General features: G+C 37.0%; 2 protein-coding genes and 1 pseudogene across 3 annotated transcripts; 2 read left to right on the top strand and 1 right to left on the bottom strand.

Annotated features, from left to right (window-relative positions):
* Positions 1–469: 469 nt before the first annotated feature.
* LOC125212714 (U-box domain-containing protein 20) lies at positions 470–1,798 on the bottom strand. The gene has a single exon (XM_048112950.2). It carries the CDS (start codon positions 1,763–1,765, stop codon positions 470–472), a length of 1,296 nt encoding a protein of 431 aa, XP_047968907.1. The 5' UTR covers positions 1,766–1,798.
* A 3,160-nt stretch (positions 1,799–4,958) lies between these two features.
* LOC125212715 (ethylene-responsive transcription factor 1B-like) lies at positions 4,959–8,117 on the top strand. 2 transcript variants are annotated; one of them, XM_089069183.1, is made up of 2 exons: positions 4,959–7,045; positions 7,422–8,117. In XM_089069183.1, exon 1 carries the CDS (start codon positions 6,559–6,561, stop codon positions 7,021–7,023), a length of 465 nt encoding a protein of 154 aa, XP_088925309.1. In that variant the 5' UTR covers positions 4,959–6,558; the 3' UTR covers positions 7,024–7,045; positions 7,422–8,117. The 2 variants fall into 2 exon arrangements, with proteins under 2 accessions (XP_088925309.1, XP_047968909.1); XM_048112952.2 differs by lacking the exon at positions 7,422–8,117 and having other exon boundaries at positions 4,959–5,201; positions 6,601–7,198.
* A 12,133-nt stretch (positions 8,118–20,250) lies between these two features.
* LOC125216698 (ethylene-responsive transcription factor 1B pseudogene) lies at positions 20,251–21,078 on the top strand (annotated as a pseudogene).
* Positions 21,079–23,137: the final 2,059 nt, after the last annotated feature.

Below are 23,137 nucleotides of genomic sequence, written 5' to 3'. Positions count from 1 at the left end.
TACGATTATGCTTTCATAGATTCGATGCGTATTACAAACTAGTAATTTACAAAACTTGATATTATATGCTTTTTTTTCCTTTGTACTTTATTATGTTTAATTTATTATCGATTAATTTTCATTATGGCTATTGTTATGATTTGATGTTATAATTGAAAATATTGTTGTATATAGGCTGTAGTAGAACCCCAAAATAAATCTGGAAGAAACTCAAAAGAATTACCGACGTCGTTTTCTGACGGAGATGACATAAGAAAATTACAGTCGTCAGTAAAAATTAGTGACCTTGAAATTACCGATGTAAAATTTTCGTCGGTAATTCATTAGTAACACTTGTTCACCAGTGGAAGAATAGAAATTACCAACAAATGCTTAAATCAGTATTAATTTCTCTTGATTGCTGTATATATCTCAATCGAAATAAAAAAAAAGGGATTAGAAACACAAAGAGGCGATGTTGTTGATCAAATTAATTAGGCCTATTGACATAGTTGAATCCGAAAGATGAGTCAAAACACTCAACCTTTTTCCTATACACATTCATAGACTTCAACAAGTCCGTTGCCTTCTCCTTTGTTTTGTCAGCACACCCAAGTTGCAGCAGCAGCAACAGCTTCTGAAACCCCCCAACTCCGACCGCCTCCACCAGCCCACCTTCCCCATCCCCTCCCAAACACACCTTCCACAGACTCGCAACGCAAAGCTCGGACGCCACATCCGACACGCGCAGAATCTTCTTCACCAGTATAGGAACCGTCAGCGCGCTTCTTCGCGCGCTCTCCTTCCCTTCCCCGGTCCTGCACATCTCATCCAAGACGGCCAGCGCCTTCTCGCAGACGCTCTTACTTCCATCCACGAGTATTTCAAGCACCAAATCGACCAGCCCTAATCTCACAAACCGCACTGTCACCTTTTCCTGTGACAGCATCATTATGTGGCAAATAATGACTAGACACGCTTGTGTCGCTCCAGGGAAAATCGGTACTTTCATCGCTTGGAACAGCGTCTCCTCAATGCCTTGGATCTCTAGTAATCTATGGACGTCTTCTCTGGAGCTAATCACGAGTTCTCTCATCACCAAAATGGCGTCTCTCCTCGAAGAAAGATCGTCGCCCTTTAAGAACCTCGCCATGCAATGTAGAGAGGTGGCGGATTTCAGATCCGAAACGCCTCCTTCTCCGAGCGGGAAGCTCCATGTCAATGCTGACATGGTCTCCCTCAGCAGATTTAAATTCTCGTGTTTCTCGGTTGAAAAACGAGCGAACGCCTCAGCCAGAGCAGCCCCAATCCCGTTCTTCACGAGGCACCGCCTGTTTCGGTCGCTTTCCTTGGCTAAGTTATTTATTTTTGTAAGCAATTCTTGGCACTTGATATCGTGGCGGCCTCCAGAGGCCGCCACGATTCTCGAGCAAATGTCGGAGACCTCGTAGGAGGTGATGGGAATCCTAGGAGTTGGGATCCTCTCCACTCCGTGAGATTTGTTGTCAATGCACCAATCCTGGATCATTTTTCTCAATGCGTGATTTGGGATTTGATCCGAGTTTCTCAAGACTTGGTTTGTCACGGGGCACGTGGTGTTCCCCGTGTCGAGCCACCTGTCGATGGACTCCCGGTCATATGTTACGCCCGTGGCCAAAGACACCGGGTCCTTCATCAGCTCTAGAGAAATGGGGCATCGGAAATGAGTCGGAATGGCGAGATCACTACCTGAGTTTATCTCTTCCGGTTTGCCGCCTTTTCGCCTCCGCCTCCACAACGAGCTCATGACCACAAACTATATAAACTTTCTAGTGAAATTTAACCAATTTGATGATTTTTTTTTTTTTTATTTGGGGAGAATTTGCTATCATCTAAGCTTCACGTTCTAAGAAAGTAATGCGTGTGTATGTATATATATGTTGTGGGGAAGGGACTAGTAGTGGTCAAAGGTATTGTAAAAATGTTTGAATTAGGGGAAAAGAGAGTTAGGAATTAGGGGAGATTTCAAAATTCGTGGGATTGGCGGAATGTTTAGGGTTGTAGTATTTGAATTGAATGTTTGACTGTTGAATATAAGAAAATGCATGTAAGTCGTTTTTGTTTCATAATCATAATAAAGGGGAAAAGAGAAAATATGTTTAAGAGTTGGCTAAGATTTGAATTGTTGACTAGGTCAGGGTTGTGGACCACACTTTTCTATTTTCTGGTGGAAAAGAGGACTTTAAAAGTTAAATTTATTTAGCTTGACATTTTCAACTATTAAAACGAAAATGTGAATAATTAGAAAAGAGGATGAATACATATTTTAATTAGAATTATTTCTCCCTGGGAAGGACACAAGCCATATAATTGTAGTATGAGTACATTTTAAATATAATTAAGTAATTCTAACAACTTAATTATTGTTACAATCCGACTATTATGCCCGCTAAATTGTAACCAAAGTAGCAAACCATTTCGCTGGTAAAAGTAGTAAGCATCCTGCGTATTTGACCGTTGACCACTAAAGTTGCTTTTCATGTTAAAAATACTCTCTCCTTCGCATAATAGATAGCATATTTGCGAGATGACACGTGATTTTAAGAGATATTGTTTTGTGTGTTAGGTGGAGAGAGAAAATAGTACTACCTCCGTCCCCCAAAATTTGTCACACTTTGACCCGGCACGAATTTTAAGAAATGTAATGGAAAGTGAGTTGAAAAAGTTAGTGGATTGTGGGTCCTACTTTTATAATAAAATGTGAGTAAGAATGAGTTACTCGAATATGAGGTCCACTACCAAAAATGATAAAAGTGAAATGGGACAAATTTTGGGGGAAGGACGGAAATGGAAAAATAGTATAAATTTTTAGGGACGGAGGTAGTATATTTATATCAATGTGATAAGGAGTTTTTTCCGAAAAAGAAAATGTGACATCTTTTATGGGACAAACTAAAAAGAAAGCATGATATCTATTATGTGACGGACGTGGTACATGTACGTAAAAGGGTCTCTAGTAAAGACTCTTTACATTATTATTTTTTACATAAGATCACACAACATTTAAACGGTTTGAATGTATAATGCATCTCCAATTAATTAGAGTTCATTCATTATTGATTAATTTTAATTCAGAATTATAAACCTCATTCCGTCCGTACATAAGTCATATCTTTTTAATTTTCAAAGAAAAAATAGTGACTTTTCATTTTTATATTTTTCTCTCTAGTGAGCCACAACTAATTGCTACTCCATTTTTTTTTTCAATTTTGATTCATCAATAAAAGCTAGTCTCCTACTATTTTGGGTAAGTTTTTCTAATGAATATAGTTTATTACCCATTAACATTAATCCAATAACTTTTCTTTCTACTTTCTCTGTCTACTAAAATGAGTGGTTGAAGTATTATTGGTGAAAAGTGAGACCCACCTCATTAGAAAGAGAAATTTACTACTATATAAATAGAGACTAATATTGTAGGATGGTCCAAAATGAAAAAAAAAAAAACTATTAATTCATGGACAGAGGTAATATCTCTTTTTCTACTTTACCAACTTTGTATTAACACTCGTACAGTCTAGTATAAGACTATTGGTTGTGGACTAGGTGAGTATTGGAGTGTATGACTACAAGAAACTTAACTTATAAGGACACAAAATTAGAAATGCAATTACTTATTGTTCGAAAATTTTAAAAATGCCAAGAATTGAGGGTACAAAGAAAAATCTCCCTTAAATTGTTTATACTATTGTTTACTGCGCCTTAACCAGTAGCAGATCCAGGATTTATAAATGGTGGGGCCGAAATATATATTACTAGCTTGGTTCAGGGCGGAAATGACTATTTCTTTCAATTCAGGGTGACGTCGGGACAAACGGAGAGGGGCGGACATGGCAATTTTACGTCCGCCGGTGGCCTTAACCTTTTGTCTTTCTTGCATCTCTTAATTTATTTTGGAATACACAACATACGTACGTGACTATATACATACACCTCCACTACGAAAATAAACAATCTCATTTTGTTTAGGAATCGAGCTGAACAAATATTTATCTAGGAGTATTGTATAAATTTTTTTATTTATATCAAATTTTGATTAAAAATTTTTTATTTAAACATTAATTGTTCTTGAAAAAAATTCGAACTTGATCCGAAAATTAAAGGGATGAGGTCCCACACTCGTGTCCAAATCTATATTCAGTCGCATATTCCTCCATTAAGTAACTTATAGTTAATCGCTGATTCAATTTCTCTCTCTTCATTTGTGCTTGTGTAAATTTGGTTTACTAACACATGATTTGTTAGCTGAGTATATGACAGCCCAGAAATGAAGATATTGGGTCAATTTAAAATGTAAGAAATCTATAGTAGTACTTCATATCAAAGAAATGTATAGATTTGTGCATCAATTTATATATGTTGAACACCATAAATAAATTAAATGTGGTGGCCATGGTATGTGTCCAAATAATTTCTGTTGCGTTAAAGTTCGGTTGTATTTAATTTTATAATCTCGGGTATTGATATGTGTTGCTAGATTAAATACAATGGTTGTGGCTCTATCTGGATGAGCCTATATCAAGTTATCAACACACATAAAACTAAACTATTTATGTACTTATGGCTAAATATAACTCTCTTGGATGATTCAAAAAATTATATCTTTGACTAACTATAGGATCTTCGATAAGTTGCTCAAGTTGCTGAAATTATTTCTCATAAAAGTCTTTCCTAATTCATTCTGCATATGTCCGTACATGTTGTGTATTTGTTATAAAGAAATATATGTGTATGGTAATCGAAGAGAACACGAAAATGGTGTACTATTAAAAAACAAAAAGGGAGAATCCCAGAAAATGCAACCCTGATTTTCTTTATGGAAATGTGATCCGCCGACGGAAGAGGACAAAATCCACTGTGAAAGTACTGAAATTCAAAATTATTATATATAGGTCAGGATTTGCAATTAACAATATTATATATATGTTGATAACCTGAAATGTTGTTATCATCTCTCATACAAAATGCAACCACACACTCTCTTCTGTCTGTTGGATTTTTGAGCTCAATATTTTGGATATTTGTTTCCCTTAGTTTCCTCGAAAACATTTCAAATTCATTCAGATGTCAAGATTAATCTCATGTGCTACAAATGATGAAGAAGCCCCAAGAGAAACAAGGATCATATATATTCACACTACAAATGATGGGATAGAAACTCTTCAAGGTTGTTTCTCATGAATGTAAGTACACCTTAACTAATCATTCTTCTTTATTGGTTAAGGCCTCTTTGATTTAAGAACCATTTTAAGTTGAAGGGATATCCTATGTTTCAATTTCTGTTGCCCTCTCTTAAATGATTTTCTTCATTCATTTTATATTCGCTTCTTTTTTGTAATTGAATTTTTGAAATTGTGGTGGAACACTAGAACTCTTAACATACATATGAGTGATCCAAATGAGGAAAGGAGTGTTATTTTACATATCATCTTATATTCAAACTAAGTTCAATCTCTATGTAACAAATTGATCTTATTTAAAGTGACTAATTAAACTCGTCTTCTTTAAACCAACATATATATATTGGAGACCAAATCCTTGCAGTATTAAACATATAGTGAAAAAGACAATTAAACCTTTAATTTGTCGTTTGCCGTATAATTTGAACACAAACCTTAGCCAGCAAACTTAAACCTTTAATAGTACTATATTTTTTTAAATTATTCAAAGAATTATGTTTGTTTAATGGTGATAAATGATAAATAAGAAAACGACTGCTCACTCAATCAGATTGTATCGGCGGACAGAAGAAGACAGGGAGTGAGCATCACCACAAAACGTCAACAATTATATATAAAAGCAACTCTATGCGGAAAATTAATACCTCCATTATAATTCATTGAATGGTATTGAAAAAGGAAGAAATATTGTGACCACAACACCAAAAGTCAAGTCAATGCTAAAGAACAAAATATCCAATTCCGTATAAATTTTACTACCACTCAATCGCTCATCATAAATCAAAATTTTCAAAAAAGCTAAAATTACAATCTCTTTCACACAATTAATGAATAATGTGAAACATGTGGGAACATTCTACACACTCAAGAATAATTTATTCAAATTGGAAATGGAAAGTTTAATTATTTTAAAAAATCATCAAAGTACTATACTTTATATTGTTAAATAAGCTGCTAAATTGGATTTAAAAAGTTTAAACTTTCCGAAATCACAAAACATCATAAATAAACGGTTAACTGGTAAATCTCTACACATTATTCTGATGTTTAGGGTTAGCTCACTTGTTCCTATTTTACCGTTTTGAAAAACCCTCACTTTTTTTACAAACAGAGATACACACAATTTTCACTTTTACTAAAACAAGACAGAAAAGAGAGAGATAGTAATTGTCAAAGTTATAGGATAATGCCAGAAGTGTACAAGCTGTCCTAGAATCTAGCTTCCCAATCACTAAAAAAAATTAAGCTCATAAATTCAAGGCTTCAAACCCCTCTTTTTTCTTCACCCACCATTACTATTAGTCTGTGCTACCATTCATATATTCTCCACCCAAAAATTAAAGAAGAAGATCAAGGTCTCATGTCATTTGACTTCTCTACATCATCTTCCAACCACGAAAAGGGAGATGGCTCTAAAACGGAGAAGAGATACATTGGAGTAAGAAAGAGGCCATGGGGGAAATACGCAGCCGAAATTAGGGATTCGACAAGGCATGGCGCGAGAGTTTGGCTGGGAACATTCAATACTGCAGAAGAGGCTGCTCTAGCCTATGATCAAGCTGCATTTGCGACGAGAGGCGCCTCGGTCCCACTCAACTTTCCCGTGGAGAGAGTGACGGAATCTCTCGAGAAGATCAAGTATCGCTGCGAGGAGGGCTCGTCTCCTGCAAAAGCGCTGAAGGAGTCTCACAAGCTGATGAACGCAATGACGAAGCAAACTAGTTCGAGTAAGAAGCGTGTTGGAGAAGATGATGTTGTGATTCTTCATGACTTGGGATCTGATTTGTTGGATCAGCTCTTGTCTGAGTATTCAACTACTGATTGAACATAAACACTATTGAATTCTTGTAAGTAAATCTTGATCCTTTTACCTCTTTCTGTTTTTTTTTTTTTTTTTTGGAATATTTTCTGTGCTGCTGCTCTTGTGTTGTTCTTGATTTTGGGTTCTAAAAAACCCTTTATCTCTATCTAATAATCTCCTAGTTTATTAATTCAAAATATGAGTTGGAGTTGAATGAAAGTTCAATTCGAATTTGATACAAATTTCATTTAGACTCAAATTTGTGTAATTGCATTTGCTTGTCCTCCTCTTTGTCTCCATTTTACCCCCTTTAATTTTGCTTTTGGGAGCAAAACCTTATTTAGGTAGGAGATTAAGCATCTATGGCTTGAATAATATGTAACCACTTAAGGAAATCATGTGAAATGCTACTGTTGCTGTAGGAGCTCAGAAACTCAATTTGGTGTTGAAGATTTTGAAGATCTATTCTCAATCAATATATAAGGTTTTGCTGATGTTGACTATACATATTCCACATACATACTAGTACACTAATAGTGTATTAGATGGAATAGTATAATCTTTGTTATTTAGGTTCAATTATGTTTGGATTTGTCAATAAATGTAAGCTCAAATACACAAAGAACTGCATTAACTTGTTATGAATGGCTAAACATGATTTCCCTAAACAGTTCTTATGACATAGAAGTTAGAAAAGAAGATGCACCTTGTTAGTATGAATATCATCTATGAATTGTGTTAAGTTCTAACTGAATATACATCTCATTATCCACCGTACTAAAAGAGGTGTGGCTTTGATACCACTTATAACGACCCCGCTCCACGACACAAACTAAAGTATGCTTAATCTTCAAATACTTATGAGATGGATGCCTAAAAAGAAGATGCACCTTGTACGAGTAGCATCTATTAAATCTGTTAGCTCTTGTCGAAAATGTGTTCTCATGCCTGCATATTCTCATATTTAATCTCTCTCTCTTTTTGGTGTGCTTTGGTTCATTCATGTCTCCGTCCGCTTTAGAAGTAGGAGCCACTGATTGTGTGTGCACCGATGTTCACTTCCTAGGAACTGCTCCTTGTCCATAGAAAATGATCTTAATAACATTAATATTTTATGTTATGCTGCCTCAATGTGCTTTTGCTTGCATACATTGCCGAGCAGCCTCAGTTGCAACTGTGGTTAACACTATGAATGTTTTAACGAGTTTGGATTTAGTTTATTGTATTCGTTGTGCGTATGTGTGTACATACAATATATGTGTTACTTTAACTATTTTGGTTGTGTGTAACACATAATAGTAGATTTTAAACAGTCCTTCCATTTTTTGTTGAAAGCGAGGGTTGAAAAGAGAGAATGAATATGTTTTAAGAAATTACAACATGTACATATAAAGTGTTGGAAATTATGAACTACAGTACCTTTTGACTAATTTTATTGTGGCCGAGAATGAAATGACGTAAAATAAATCTACATATTTCATGCCTTTGAATTGTTTTCACTGTCACAAATTTTGATCTTTCGGTTGCTCTAACCAGTAACCACCATAGCCTTGACAACTAGCTAGTCTTGATCATGGCTCGTATCCTTTGATTGGTTATATATTGCCACACATGGACACACAAAAAGCACGAGAACAAAGCTCAGTTCTCTCCCTCTCATTAATCTTCTAATTACCAGCATAAAACTCAGTTCTAATTTGCTTGTTAAGTTTCAATAATACCAAGTTATGTCAATTTCAGTACATCAAGAACTTATCATTTCATGTAATTCACAAGCTGTTTTATCTTTCTTTTGTATGCATTTCCAAAATTATATGGTGCACATATGACACATTGAAATCATTCAGAGCATCCGCAGCGGTACTCTTATGCAAGAGCACCTGCCGTGCCGCTGGCAGGGCGAAGCTCTGCTCGCCGCTGTGCTCTTGCAAGTGGCACGGCCCTGCTCTTAGCTAAGAGCACCGCCGTGCTAACGGCAAGAGCACGAGCAGCCTACGTGGTATGCTCTGATTGGCCGTTGGTTTATCTTTTTTTTTTTGTTTTTTAATTCAAAAAAATTTAAAAAATTCAGATTTAATAAAAAAAATATTTTCCCACTTCCCAATAAAATATATCCATTTTTTCCACACTTTTAATTTATTTTTTCATTATTTTTATCCCAAAGTTCACACTTTCATCTATAAATACCTTCATTTCAACACAAAAAATCATACTATATCAAACAACTCTCCCAACCTCAATTTTTAGGATTTTAATTATATAATTTTAATTTTTAGGATTTTAATTATGTAATTTTTAAATTTTAGGATTTTAATTATGTAATTTTTAATTTTTTAGTAATTTGTAATGGTATTTCGTGTATTTTTAATACATTTTCTTTATTGTGGAAATGTTTTTATTTAAATTGAATAATAGAATGGTGAGACCCTTGAGCATGCTCTTGCGGAAGAGCATGAATGTGGGTGTTATGCTCTTGCCTAAGAGGAGGGAGTAAAAGTGGGTCTGAGCCCACGTCCGTGCTCTTGCCAAAGAGCACGGATGAGGATGCTCAACCTCTTTTTCTATGAAAATTTACTGGACCACCTTTTTGAACTTAGTACTGTACTTGATATATGTTAAAAGTTAGAATAAAAATCAATGATACAACATATTAGCAAGAACACGGATGGGGATGCTCAACCTCTTTTTCTATGAAAATTTACTGGACCACCTTTTTGAACTTAGTAATGTACTTGATATATGTTAAAAGTTAGAATAAAAATCAATGATACAACATATTGAATTTGAATTTTGTATTAGGGCTAAATCATAAATTATAGACAATAAAGTCAAAGTTCAAAATTACTTACAGAAATAGTTAAGGTTTCAGCCTTAACAAGAAACAAAATTTATAAATATTCAAATGCTACTATAATTGATTTTGCAATCTACAATCTTTGAATGACACGGAGATATTAACTTCGAAGATCCTCACCATATTTAAAAAATAATCCCTATTTGCCCCAAATGTAATAATTTACATTACAAATATTTCAGATTTATGTTGAGCTGAAAAAAAACTTGAGCCTCGATCGTCATGAAACACCTATATATTACCCTAAAATATTTTTTGAAAAAACATGATAAAAACCTATGGCAATTTGCCTCATCTTTATCCCCAAAACATGACGGTCCTTTTAACTGTTGCATCTTTTATCATTTAAAGGAGAACGTATGAAAGAAATGCATGATGATTTAAAGAATTTAGACACTAAATTTGAAGGAGTGGTGGAATTTACAAAATAATTTCTTTAACGAATATAACAATTTTGTTCCACAATAATACACATCGGTTGTTAAATTGTTAATAGTTGGAGAGAGATTTAAAAATAAATTGATTTTGAACATAAATTAAGACAGAAAAGTTTAACACAAAATAAGAGAAATTTAAAAGAGTGCTGAAAAATAAAGAAGGAAATTCTGTAAGGTAAAATTTTGATACAGCAGTTTTCACTCGTACACAGGTTAAAAACAGGAGAGGTGCATCTACAACCGATAGACCAAAGACTTCTCTTTATCAGATTGAACTCACTATAGTATATTACTAGTAGTTGTTAAAATTTGGGGGTACAGTAGTATCCCAAAACTGTATCCGCCACTGCATCCGTTTACCAAAAATAGTGTTTGTATTGGACGACATGACGAGTTTTAACTTAAAATTAGTATAGTAACACAGAGATAGAGAGAAAAAGTGGTTGAAATGAAACTCGCCTAATTAGAAAGAGAAATTTACGATAAATAGATGAGACTAACTTTGTTGGACGATCCAAAATAAAAAAAAAAATACTATTAATTCATAGATAGATGTAGTATCTCTTTTCCTAATTAACCAATATTGTATTAATACTCGTGCCGTCTACTATAAGACTATTGGTTGTTGACTAAGAGCACTAACAATAGGGGCGCCGATTGGCGACCCCAGCAGTGTTTATTGGGGTTCGTGGATCGGCGCTCGGCGGGCGTCGCTGATCTTCGAATGGCGCACGATCGGCGGTCCGATCGACGCCTATTGCACGCTGATCGACTGCCAATCGGCGTGATTTTAATTTTTTTTTTAATTTAACCCTATATACACCTCATTTCACTTCATTTTATTCACACCTCTCATTCTCTCGACTACAATTTTCACTCTCTAGTAACAGAATGAATCACGGTACCCTAAACCCTAAACTCTAAACCTAAACACTGACGAATCACAATATCCAAGCACGAAGAACCCAATTCCCCAGCGGCGGGTTTCAGTTTGGAGGCAACAACGTGATAGGATCTGGTTATCCTATCAGCAAAAGAGCACACGTTCGAGTGGAATGTTGGGATGAAAATAATAGTTTGAGAATTTGTGAGTTGGTCGAAAAACAGAGCAAGAAGGAGAAAAATTTTTATTCTTATTCCTCAATGACTCGATCTAAGGGAATTCTATAATTTATAGAATTCCCCCTGCTTGATTCGGACTTACGACTTGGGAAAGAATCAAGAAGAAAACCCAAGAATATTTGACTCTATAAAATAATGATATTTGTAAAGGAAATATCCAAAAATAAAAAATGCAGCAAATCTAATTAATAAGGAATAAAATCTTGGAAGTGGGCTGGACGTTTCCTGCTCCTTGACGAGCTTCGAACTCGTGATTGATTCCCCGTTCTCTGGGCTGCACTTGCTGGCTGATTGCTTACTTCGGTGCGCACGGTTGGACCTTCCTGGCTAAGGTCGAGATCTCTATCAACTCCCCCCTCCAAAGCAACCACCTTGTCCTCAAGGTGCAAATGGGGAAACTCTCGAGCAATCAAAGCTGCTGGTTCCCATGATGGCATCGAGTCCGCATCTGAAGCCCAATGTATTAGCCATTGTTCTTGTGGAACGCCCCCAACTAGAACTGTGCGAGAAGATGAAGCACAGACTGGATCATCCAAGGGGCGGCCCCTGTCATTTGCCGAAGGAAGCACTGAAACCTGGGGCAGATTGGCAGATTCCACAAATGGTTTTAAGAGAGACACATGAAACACATCGTGGATCCGACTAGACATTGGCAATTGTAGTCTATAGGCGACTTTGCCAATCCTCTCAACGATCTGAAAAGGGCCATAGTAACGTTGTCCCAATTTAGCAGCCAATGGTTTCCCAACCGAATGTTGACGATAAGGTTGGAGGCGAAGCCAAACCTTGTCGCCTACCATGAACTCCACGTATTTCTGATGCCGGTTTGCTTGGGTTGTCATGTTTGCCTGGGCTCTCCTAATTCGGGTCTTGAGTGCACTCAAAAATTCCTCCCGCTCCTTAAGCAAATCAAACACCTCCCTGTTATGAGAGGGTCGAGAATAAGTATCGAACAAGTTCGGGGGCTCGCGGCCATAAAGTGCCTCAAAAGGAGAAACACCAATGCTCACGTTGACAGAGCAATTAAGGGCTAGTTCTGCCCAAGGTAGCATCTGAGACCATCGAGTCGAACAATCAAAGGTATACGCTCGCAGATATTGTTCCAACGTCCTATTGGTTACCTCAGATTGGCCGTCAGTTTGCGGATGATACGTTGTAGTGAATTGCAACTTCGTACCACTTAGCGTCATTAATTCCTCCCAAAAGTCACTCATGAAAATAGAATCTCTATTGAAAAGAAGTTTCTTCGGAAAACCATGTAATTTAACCACTGTGTCAATGAATAAACGAGCCACACGAGGAACATGAAACCCCACCTTGAGTGCTCCAAAGTGAGCATACTTAGATAAACGGTCCACCACCACCATGACTATTGTAAAGCCTTGCGAAGGCGGCAACCCAACAATAAAATCCATAGATGCTGCCTCCCACACCATATCCGGAATTGGTAGGGGTTGGATTAACCCATTTGGCTTATCACGAACGTATTTCATCGCTTGACAAGTGACGCATGCCGCTACAAAATTTCGGACGTCGCGCCGCATATCCACCCAATAAAAAGAAACATCGACGCGAGCAAACGTGCGTTTTTCGCCCGGATGCCCCGCCGTAGGAGATTCGTGGCATTCTGACAGAATATCTCTTAGCACAGTTGACTCACGCCCCAAATACAATCTGCGCTTGAAATAGAGCAATCCATCCTGTACCGAAACATGAGCAGGGACTCGCCTGTCCGTAACTGCGCGGTGGAGCTGGATCAATTCAGGCAGCGATACATTTTCGGACCTGATCGTATCGAGAATCGCAGTTGCTGGGCGTGTGAACAAGGCCAACAAGGTCGCTTCGGACGGTCGCGGCTCCTCTGCCTGCCTCGACAACACATCTGCAACTTTGTTGGAAGCTTCTGTCTTATACTCGATGATGAACTTAAATCCCATTAATTTCCACAGATAGAATTGCTGATCTGGAGTTTGGACTATTTGTGACAACAAGTCTTTGAGGCTGTGTTGATCGCTGCGGATGATAAATTTGCGACCGAGAAGATACTGCCGCCATTTTTGGACCGCCTCAACAATTGCGTAGAGTTCTTTGTGGTATGTAGAGGTAAGTCGGCGTTTCGGACCCAATTTTTTGCTAAAATACGCGAGGGGGTGGCCCTCTTGCAGCAAGACGGCGCCAATCCCGACATCGGACGCGTCTGTTTCAACTACAAATGGTACCTCAAAATTTGGAAGCCGGAGCACCGGGGTGGCGCACATAGCAGCTTTCAGCGCCTCGAAACTTTGGGTCGCGCTGGCCGTCCAGACGAAGGCATCTTTTTTCAGCAACTCAGTCAAGGGCGACGCGATGATGGAGTAATTCTGGACGAAACGGCGATAGTAACCTGTGAGCCCCAGAAAGCCACTTAGATGTTTGATCATCGTTGGTACAGGCCAATTAGTCATCGCCTGAATCTTTGTCGGGTCTGCTTTTAACTGTCCTCCGGTAATTATGTGTCCTAGATAATCGATAGTTGTAACGCCGAAGGAGCACTTAGATTGCTTAACAAAGAACACATTGTCGCGTAGGATCCCAAGGACTTGGCGCAGATGCACCAAATGGTCAACGATGCTATCGCTGTAAACCAAAATATCGTCAAAGAAAACGATCACGAATCGTCTCAAGAATGGCTGAAAAATATTATTCATTGCCGCCTGGAAGGTGGAAGGAGCATTTGTCAATCCGAACGGCATGACCAGAAATTCAAAGTGACCGTCGTGGGTTCGAAAAGCTGTTTTGTGGATGTCATCCGCATGCATGTAGATTTGGTGATACCCCGAACGAAGATCTAATTTCAAAAAAATCCAAGCAGTGTGGAGTTCATCAAAAAGTTCATCTGCTGTCGGAATTGGGAAATTATCTGGTCCTGCATACAAATAGGAGTTTCCAAGCAAGCGAAATTGCATTTAAGATGTGCACCGTCACCAACAAAAACACAAAAGGGCGAAATCGGGTGGAGGGAAAGACTTAGCTTTTCGGTGACAGGGGGGCTTGATGAAGTTATGACTACTGTCGCCGTCGATCAGTATCGACACCGTATCGTTGATCTTCCCCTTCATTCGCAAGGATCTTGGTTTAATTTTAGGGCATAGAACATGCACACTCGAGACTGCCCCGGTAATGACCATGGTCGATGCATCGTTCTCTGGATCAGTCTCAATGATCTCATCGTTCTCCAAATCGTCTTCATCATCGGCACCCATGAGAGCGTAGAACTTGGTGCTACAGACGTGTGAACGAGAATATGGCTCTGGGCACCACCAGCAGAGGCCCTTCCGTGTACGCTCCGCTCGTTCCGCGGCTGAAATACGAACCACCGGGTAGTCCCGCGGCTGCTGGCCCTCACGGTTGACCTTTTGGTCTGGGTGATCGCTGCGTGGCACGCCTGTTGTGGGGGTCGCATTCCGAGAGAGTCGATTTGACCAATTCGGTCTGGGCGAATACGTCGGTGACGCTGCTATCTGACACGCAGCCAATTGTTGAGCCAAAGCAAATGCATCCTGGAGCGTAGCGGGCCTTCTGGCCAGGAGTTCTTGCTTGGTCGGGGGTTTAAGCCCTGCGATAAATAGTGATGTCAGCGTGGAGTCTCCCACATTAGTCACCTTTTGGAGCATGGATTCAAATTCAGTTTGATAGGCTTCCACTTTAGAGGTTTGTTTCAAAGTCGCGAGGCGGCCAACATAGTCTTCATAGTGATCGGGATCAAACCTCTTCTTGACCGCTAGCAGAAACACATCCCACGATTTGGTATCGGCGTTGTCCTCCCAATATGTTAACCATTCCTCCGCCGCATCATCGAATAAAAAGGAGGTTAGATAGAGCCGTTCCTGGAGTGGAGTAAAACTATGATTATAATACTTCTGGATCTTGCGAATCCATTTAACAACGTGCTCGCCGTTGAATCGTGGTGGACGAGAAGCCAATTTGGGGTGAGTATCTGGATTAAAATCAATCGGCTTCATTGTCACAGAAGGGGGCAGTGCCCAGCCGCGAGTAGAGAGGGTATGTGCTGCTGGTTCCGGCGGTTGCTGGTTTTCGGCGGCGTTGGCAAGTCTGGTCAAGGACTCGTTGATATTCTTGTTCACCGTTGTCTGCTGGCGAGCAAGGAATTCCTGCTCGTTCTTATGGGTCATCATCTTTTTTTCGTACTTTGCTTGACGGAGCTGCATGTCAAACAACATTTGTCCAATCTCCTGGGTGGTATACTCATGTCTGTTATGGACTTCATCGCCGTCATCACTGTCCGTCGACATGGTAGGGATAGAGGAAGAGTAATCAATGAACGCACCAGATGATAGGATCTGGTTATCCTATCAACAAAAAAGCACATGTTCGAGTGGAATGTTGGGATGAAAACAATAGTTTGAGAGTTTGTGAGTTGGTCGAAAAACAGAGCAAGAAGGAGAAAAAGATTTTATTCTTATTCCTCAATGACTCGATCTCAGGGAATTCTATAATCCCTGCTTGATTCAGACTTACGACTTGGGAAAGAAATAAGAAGAAAACCCAAGAAGATTTGACTCTATAAAATAATAATATTTGTAAAGGAAATATCCAAAAATAAAAGATGCAGCAAATCTAATTAACAAGGAATAAAATCTTGGAAGTGGGCTGGACGTGTCCTGCTCCTTGACGAGCTTCGAACTCGTGATTGATTCCCCTTTCCCTGGGCTGCACTTGCTGGCTGGTTGCTTACTTCGGTGCGCACGGTTGGACCTTCCTGGCTAAGGTCGAGATCCCTATCACAACGGTTCCCAATTCGGCGGCGGCAGCAACAGTAGCGGCTCAGGGTTCCTCAGCGAAGTGTGTGACTACAAAAGAACTTAACCTTACATGGACACAAAATTAGAGATGTAATTACTTGTGTTCGGAGATTTTGAAAATGCCAAAATTAAGGACACAGAAAAATCTCCCTTAAATTGATGAAAATATTGTTTACTTCCCCTTAACTTTTTTTTTTTTTTTGTCTCTTAATTTTAGTTGGAACCTCAAATATGGAGAGTTTTTTAAAATGTTGGTGATGTTTTCAGAAATACAAATTATCATGAAACATTTTTTTGGAGTTTGTTCTATAATTTATTAGGATGCATTAAACAACATACGTATGTACTGGGGAGTGATCAATTGCTAACTCATCATTTAATTGCTAACTACAACTAATTTAAGGCCATAGGATTTTAGAAAACGTGTGGTCTACAATTTGCCACGTGTAATTTTCGTTTTTATTAATAAAATAAAAAAAGATAAAAAAAATACACCAAATTAGGGTTTTAGATGAAAATGTCAATATAGTGTTTTGAAAATATCAACACAATGCTTGGAGAATGTCAACACAATGCTTTAAGAATGTTAACCCATTGCTTATATTGACATTCTACATGTATTATATTGGCATATTTTATATAGTATGTTGACATTTCTGCTTTACGAAAAAATTGAAAAAAATTCGAATTATTTTTCAAATTTTGACGTCGGAACATATGCATGTATGATATCGTTGGAATCCTTATAAAATTATCTTTAATTTGATATATGTTATATGAATTTAACGTTTTGAGATTTCTTTTAAAAGTTAGTTATAACTAAACATGTAGTTAATTGACATTAATACCCCTATTGATATTTTATGGAATTAATCCTATGACTTTATTGACGTTTTTTGTTGATCGTATTGACATTTCGTGGTTGATGATCTATGTCATTAATTTGAATATCTAATGGTTATTATTTAGTTGTAGTTAGCAATTAGGTATTGAGTTAACAATATAACACTCCCTCGTATGTACTTCCACTATAAAAATTGTGACATAAATGGACCAATTAACTCTTGCGCTTGGGATTTATTCGTTTGGGCTAATTAAAGGTGGCCCAAAGAGAATGGCCTATTATTTATCTGGGATACCCAGATGGTTGCCGCGTGACACTCCACGAGAATCATGAATGATATCCGTTGGGTCTAGGATGTGTTTGTTGGGTGTGATAAACTCAACCCTTCACTCCTTTTCGTCTATTATTCACTACATACTTCTCTCTTTCATATAAAGGAAATGAATAATTAATTTCTTGTTAATTTACCTCAGTGGTAATGGTGACTCAAATCTCCTATTTTTAGTAGAATATGAAATGTATTAAGACCATCCCCAAATACTACATCAAACTCAAACCCAATTTTGAATATACGTCACACCAAAAAATAGTTTTACTCAAACCATTTACACCAAATTTAAAATTTACACCATTTTTGAGTTTTTGTCTCACAAATTTTTTTCAGTAACACCATATTTGGTGTTGGTTTACACAACACATGAATTGTTAGTGTTAATTTCATAAAATTGGGATTGCTTTCCTCATACATCCCAGAAACGAAGATATATTGTGTCAATTTAAATTGTAAGAAATTATAGTTTATATCAAAGAAAAGCATAGAATTGTGCATCAATTTATGTTGCATCAAATGTGGCCATGGTCATTGAAAAAGAGGCATATGCCCAAACGACGGAGAGATTAATTTCTGTTGCGTTAAATTTCGGTTGTATTTCATTTTATAATCTCGGTGTATTGATATGTTGCTCGATTAAATACAATGGTTGTACGTGGCTCTATCAACACCTACATAAAACAAAACTTTTTTTGTACTTAATTATGGCTAAATATAACTTTGGTTGATTAAAATAATTCGACGACAAAAATTGATATCCTTGATCGCCTATAGGATTTTCGGTAAGTTGCTGAAATTATTTCTCATATAAGAATTATTTGTATATGTCCGTACGCATTGTGTATTTGCTATAAAGAATTATTTGTATATGGTAATCAAAGAGAACACGAAAATGGTATACTATTAAAAAACGAATGGGAGAATCCTAGAAATGTAGAAAACTATTACTCCTATATTCTAGTATTAAATTATGCAACCGTGATTTTCTTTATAGAAATGTGATCCGCCGACGGAAGAGGACAAAATCCACTGTGAAATTCAAAAGTATTATTTATTGCTGAGGATTTGCAATTTACTAGTTACTAATATTATATATGATGATGATAACCTGAAATGTTGCACCATCTCTCATACAAAATATAGCCACACACTCTCTTCTGTCTGTTCGATTTTTGAGCTCAATATTTGGACATTTCTTCGTAAACATTTCAAATATATTCAGATGTCAAATGATGAAGAAGCCCCAAGAGAAACAAGGACAATATATATATGTGATACACTTATAAGTATTGAAGGGATATCTTATGTTTCAATTTCTGTTTGCCCTCTCCTAACTGATAAGACTATGATGGTATGACCTCCAACATTTATTGGAGACCAACACCCTTGTTTTAGTAAAGTTATTATACATTCAATTTGTTTAGTTTTTATTTTGGTGACTCTGTGAGACTGGAGGGGCCATGAGTGCGATGGCTAACTAGATAAGTTCAATTTGTGGCTGTCGTATATAATTTGAACACAAACCTTAACCATCGTACTTTTTTTTTTTTTTTAAATTAACTCCTATGAGGAGGAAATTACAATTGAGGTCAAGAGGGCTCGAACTCGTCGTCTCATACATTGATGTCTAAGCTCCTTGCCGCTAGGACAAAGGCTCTGGACACCTTAACCATCGTACTTAAACCTTTAGTATTTGTTTTTATTTTCTCTTCACTAAATTTAACTTTAAATTTCTTTTCTCTCTCCATTCTATATAAATTTGCATAGTGTTCATGATATTAATTAGGAAGATGGTAAAATTGTGTGTGTGCATAGGAATTCCACCCCACGTATGGTGATATTTTAGATAGGGGAAGTGGCCGTAGATAGATTTCTTAAAGAAATGAGATTACATGAATTTCATTATCGTAATGAACCTTAATTAGTTCGAGTTGTTTCAGGGTCACTAGATGCTAAAATGACGGGATAATTTTGTAGTACTATATTATTTCCCAACAAATTTTATATGTAAGTATTAAATAAGTACTAGTAGATAATCTAATAGGGTATTATTAATTTACTATTTATTTATATAAAAAATTGTACATGCCCGTTTAATAGTGATAAGTGTTACCCAAGAAAACGACTGCTCATTCAATCAGATTGTATCGGCGGGCAGAAGAAGACAGAGAGTGAGCATCACCACAAAACGTCAAACAATTATACTATATAAAACCATCTATAACCCGAGGGGTGGTCGGTAGCATGAGACTCGTCCATCTTTAACCAAAAGGTCAGTGGATTGATCCCTATCTTTGTGTGTGGAGCATCCTTAAATCATTGAGTCAGTTGTCCCACCCATTGAGTTCCCTACAAATCATAGAAGAAATAGTCATTGGATCCGCGGTGGATACTCTTGATAATTACCAAAAAAAAATAAAAAAAAAATAGGCCTATCTCTATGTGGAAAATGAAAATTAATGCGCTCATATGTATGGTATATTGAATGGTATTGAAAAAGGAAGAAATATTGTGACCACAACCCCAGAAGTCAAGTCAATGCTAGAGAACAAAATATTTAAATCCATACAAATTTTACTACCATTTCATAAATTTTCATCATAACTTCCAAAATTGTAAAATTACGTATCTCTTTCACACAATTAATAAATTGATACTTGTATAACAAAATTATTCTACATATTCAAGACTTATGTCCACGGTTTATTCAACGGGGATTGGTTTAGAAATGGAGAGTTTAATTAATTTAAATAAACATCAAAGTTCTGATTTGTAGGGTTTGCCTATTTTAGCTTATTGAGAAAACCTCACTTGTTGTTTACTAAAACAAGACAGAATATGGAGAGGAAGGAATTGTCAAACTTTTAGGATAAAGCCAGAAGTGTATAAGCTGTCCTAGAATCTAGCTTCCCACTCTTTAAAGAAACTAATCTCATTAATTCAAGGCTTCAAATTAAACCCCTCTTTTTTCTTCACCCACCATTATTATTAGTCTGTGCTATTATTCATACACTCTCCATCCAAAGCTAAAGAAGAAGGAGAAGATCAAGGTCTCATGTCATTTGACTTCTCTACATCATCTTCCAACCACCAAAAGGGAGATTGCTCTAAGCCGGAGAAGAGATACATTGGAGTAAGAAAGAGGCCGTGGGGGAAATACGCCGCGGAAATTAGGGATTCGACAAGGCATGGCGCGAGAGTTTGGCTGGGAACATTCAATACTGCAGAAGAGGCTGCTCTAGCCTATGATCAAGCTGCATTTGCGACGAGAGGCGCCTCGGTCCCACTCAACTTTCCCGTGGAGAGAGTGACGGAATCTCTTGAGAAGATCAAGTATCGACGCGAGGAGGGCTCGTCTCCTGCAAAAGCCCTGAAGGAGTCTCACAAGCTGATGAGCGCAACCACGAAGCAAACTAGTTCGAGTAAGAAGCGTGTTGGAGAAGAGGATGTTGTGATTCTACATGACTTAGGATCTGATTTGTTGGATCAGCTCTTGTCTGAGCATTCAACTACTGATTGAACATAAACACTATTAAGTCTTGTAAGTAAATCTTGATCCTTTTACCTCTTTCTGTTTTTTTGGGGGGGGGGAATATTTTCTGTGCTGCTGCCCTTGTGTTGTTCTTGATTTTGGGTTCTATTAAACCCTTTATCTCTATCTAATAATCTCCTAGTTTATTAATTCAAAATATGAGTTGGAGTTGAATGAAAGTTCAATTCGAATTTGATACAAATTTCATCTGGACTCAAATTTGTGTAATTGCATTTGCTTGTCCCCCACTTTGTCTCCATTTTACCCCCTTTTTATTTTGCTTTGGGAGCAAAACCTTATTTAGGAAGGAGATTAAGCATATATGGCTTGAATAATATATAACCACTTAAGGAAATCATGTGAAATGCTACTGTTGCTGTAGGAGCTCAGAAACTCGATTTGGTGTTGAAGATTTTGAAGATCTATTCTTAATCAATATACAAACTTTTGCTGAGGTTGACTATACATATTCCACATATAAACTCAGTCCATTGATCAGAATTAATCTCGTCTCATAAAAACAGCTTAGTAGTACACTAATAGTATATTAGATGAAATAGTATTATCTTTGTTAGTTAAGTTCAATTCTGTTTGGATTTTTCAATAAAATGTAAGCTCAAATACACAACGAACTGCATTAACTTGTTATGAATGGCTAAACATGATTTCCCTAAACAGTTCTTATGATATAGACGTTATAAAAGAAGATGCACCTTGTTAGTATGAATATTATCTATGAATTGTGTTAAGTTCTAACTGAATATACATCTCATTATCCACCGTACTAAAAGAGGTGTGGCTTTGATACCACTTATAATGACCCCGCTCCACGACCAATGATAGTTCCTCAGACCAACACAGGTCTTTCTAGAGTGTTTTATCTCCACTCACACGCTCCCTAAGAAGTTTCTTAGGGGGTCACCCATCTTAAAACTACACAAACTAAGTATGCTTAATCTTCAAGTTCTTATGAGATGGATGCCTAAAAATAAGATGCATATTGTACGAGTAGCATCTATTAAATCTGTTAGCTCTTGTCGAAAATGCATTCTCATGCCTGCTCTCTTTCTTTTTGGTGTGCTTGTGTTCATTCATGTCTCCGTCCGCTTTATTAGTAGGAGCCGCTGATTGTGTGTGCACCGATGTTCACTTCCTAGGGACTGCTCCTTGTCCATATATGTGCCACTATATGTGAGTATGAATGGTAGAAAATGATCTAATAACATTAATATTTTATGTTGTGCTGCCTCAATGTGCTTTTGCTTGCATACATGCCGAGCAGCCTCAGTAGCAACTGTGGTTGGATTTAGTTTATTGTATTCGTTGTGTGTATTTGTGTACATACAATATATGTGTTACTTTACCTATTTTGGTTGTGTGTAAAACATAATAGTAGATTTTAAACAGTCCTTCCATTTTCGGTTGAAAGCGAGGGTTGAAAAGAGAGAATTAATATGAATGAATTAAGTGTTGGAAATTTGTATGTAGTATGTACTACCTTTTGACTAATTTCATTGTGGCCGAGAATGAAATGATGTAAAATAAATCTACATAATTCATGCGAATAATTGTACTTATATATCATTTTCTTAAATTCAATTTCTGGTTAAGAGAAAATTAATGTACTGTACTAAAGTTATGTGTTATACATGCCTTTGAATTGTTTTCACTGTCACGAATTTTGATCTTTCGGTTGCTCTAACCACCATAGCCTTGACGACTAGCTAGTCTTGATCATGGCTCGTATCCTTCGATTGGCTATATATTGCCACACATGGACACACAAAAAGCAAGAGAACAAAGCTCAGTTTTTTCCCTCTCATTTAATCTTCTAATTACCAGCATAAAGCTCAGTTCTAATTTTCTTGTTCAGTTTCAATAATACCAAGCTATGTCAATTTTAGTACATCAAGAACTTATCATTTCATGTAAATCACAAGCTGTTTTATCTTTCTTTTGTACGCATTTCCAAAATTATATGGTGCACACATTGAAATCATTCAACCTCTTTTGTCTATGAAAATATACTGGACCACTTTTTTGAACTTAGTATTGTACTTGATAAATGTTAAAAATTAGAATTAAAATCAATGAAACAACAGTATTGAATTTGAATTTGAATTTGTATTAGGGATAAATCATAAATCATAGACAATAAAGTCAAAGTTCAAAATTACTTACAAAAATAGTTAAGGGTTCAGCCTTAACAAGAAATT

The sequence above is a fragment of the Salvia hispanica genome, chromosome 3 (assembly GCF_029641045.1).
Source record: "Salvia hispanica isolate PSC_SH4W2 chromosome 3, Shi_PSC_v1, whole genome shotgun sequence".
Classification (NCBI taxonomy): domain Eukaryota; kingdom Viridiplantae; phylum Streptophyta; class Magnoliopsida; order Lamiales; family Lamiaceae; genus Salvia; species Salvia hispanica.
This window is presented reverse-complemented; position numbering and strand designations above follow the sequence as displayed.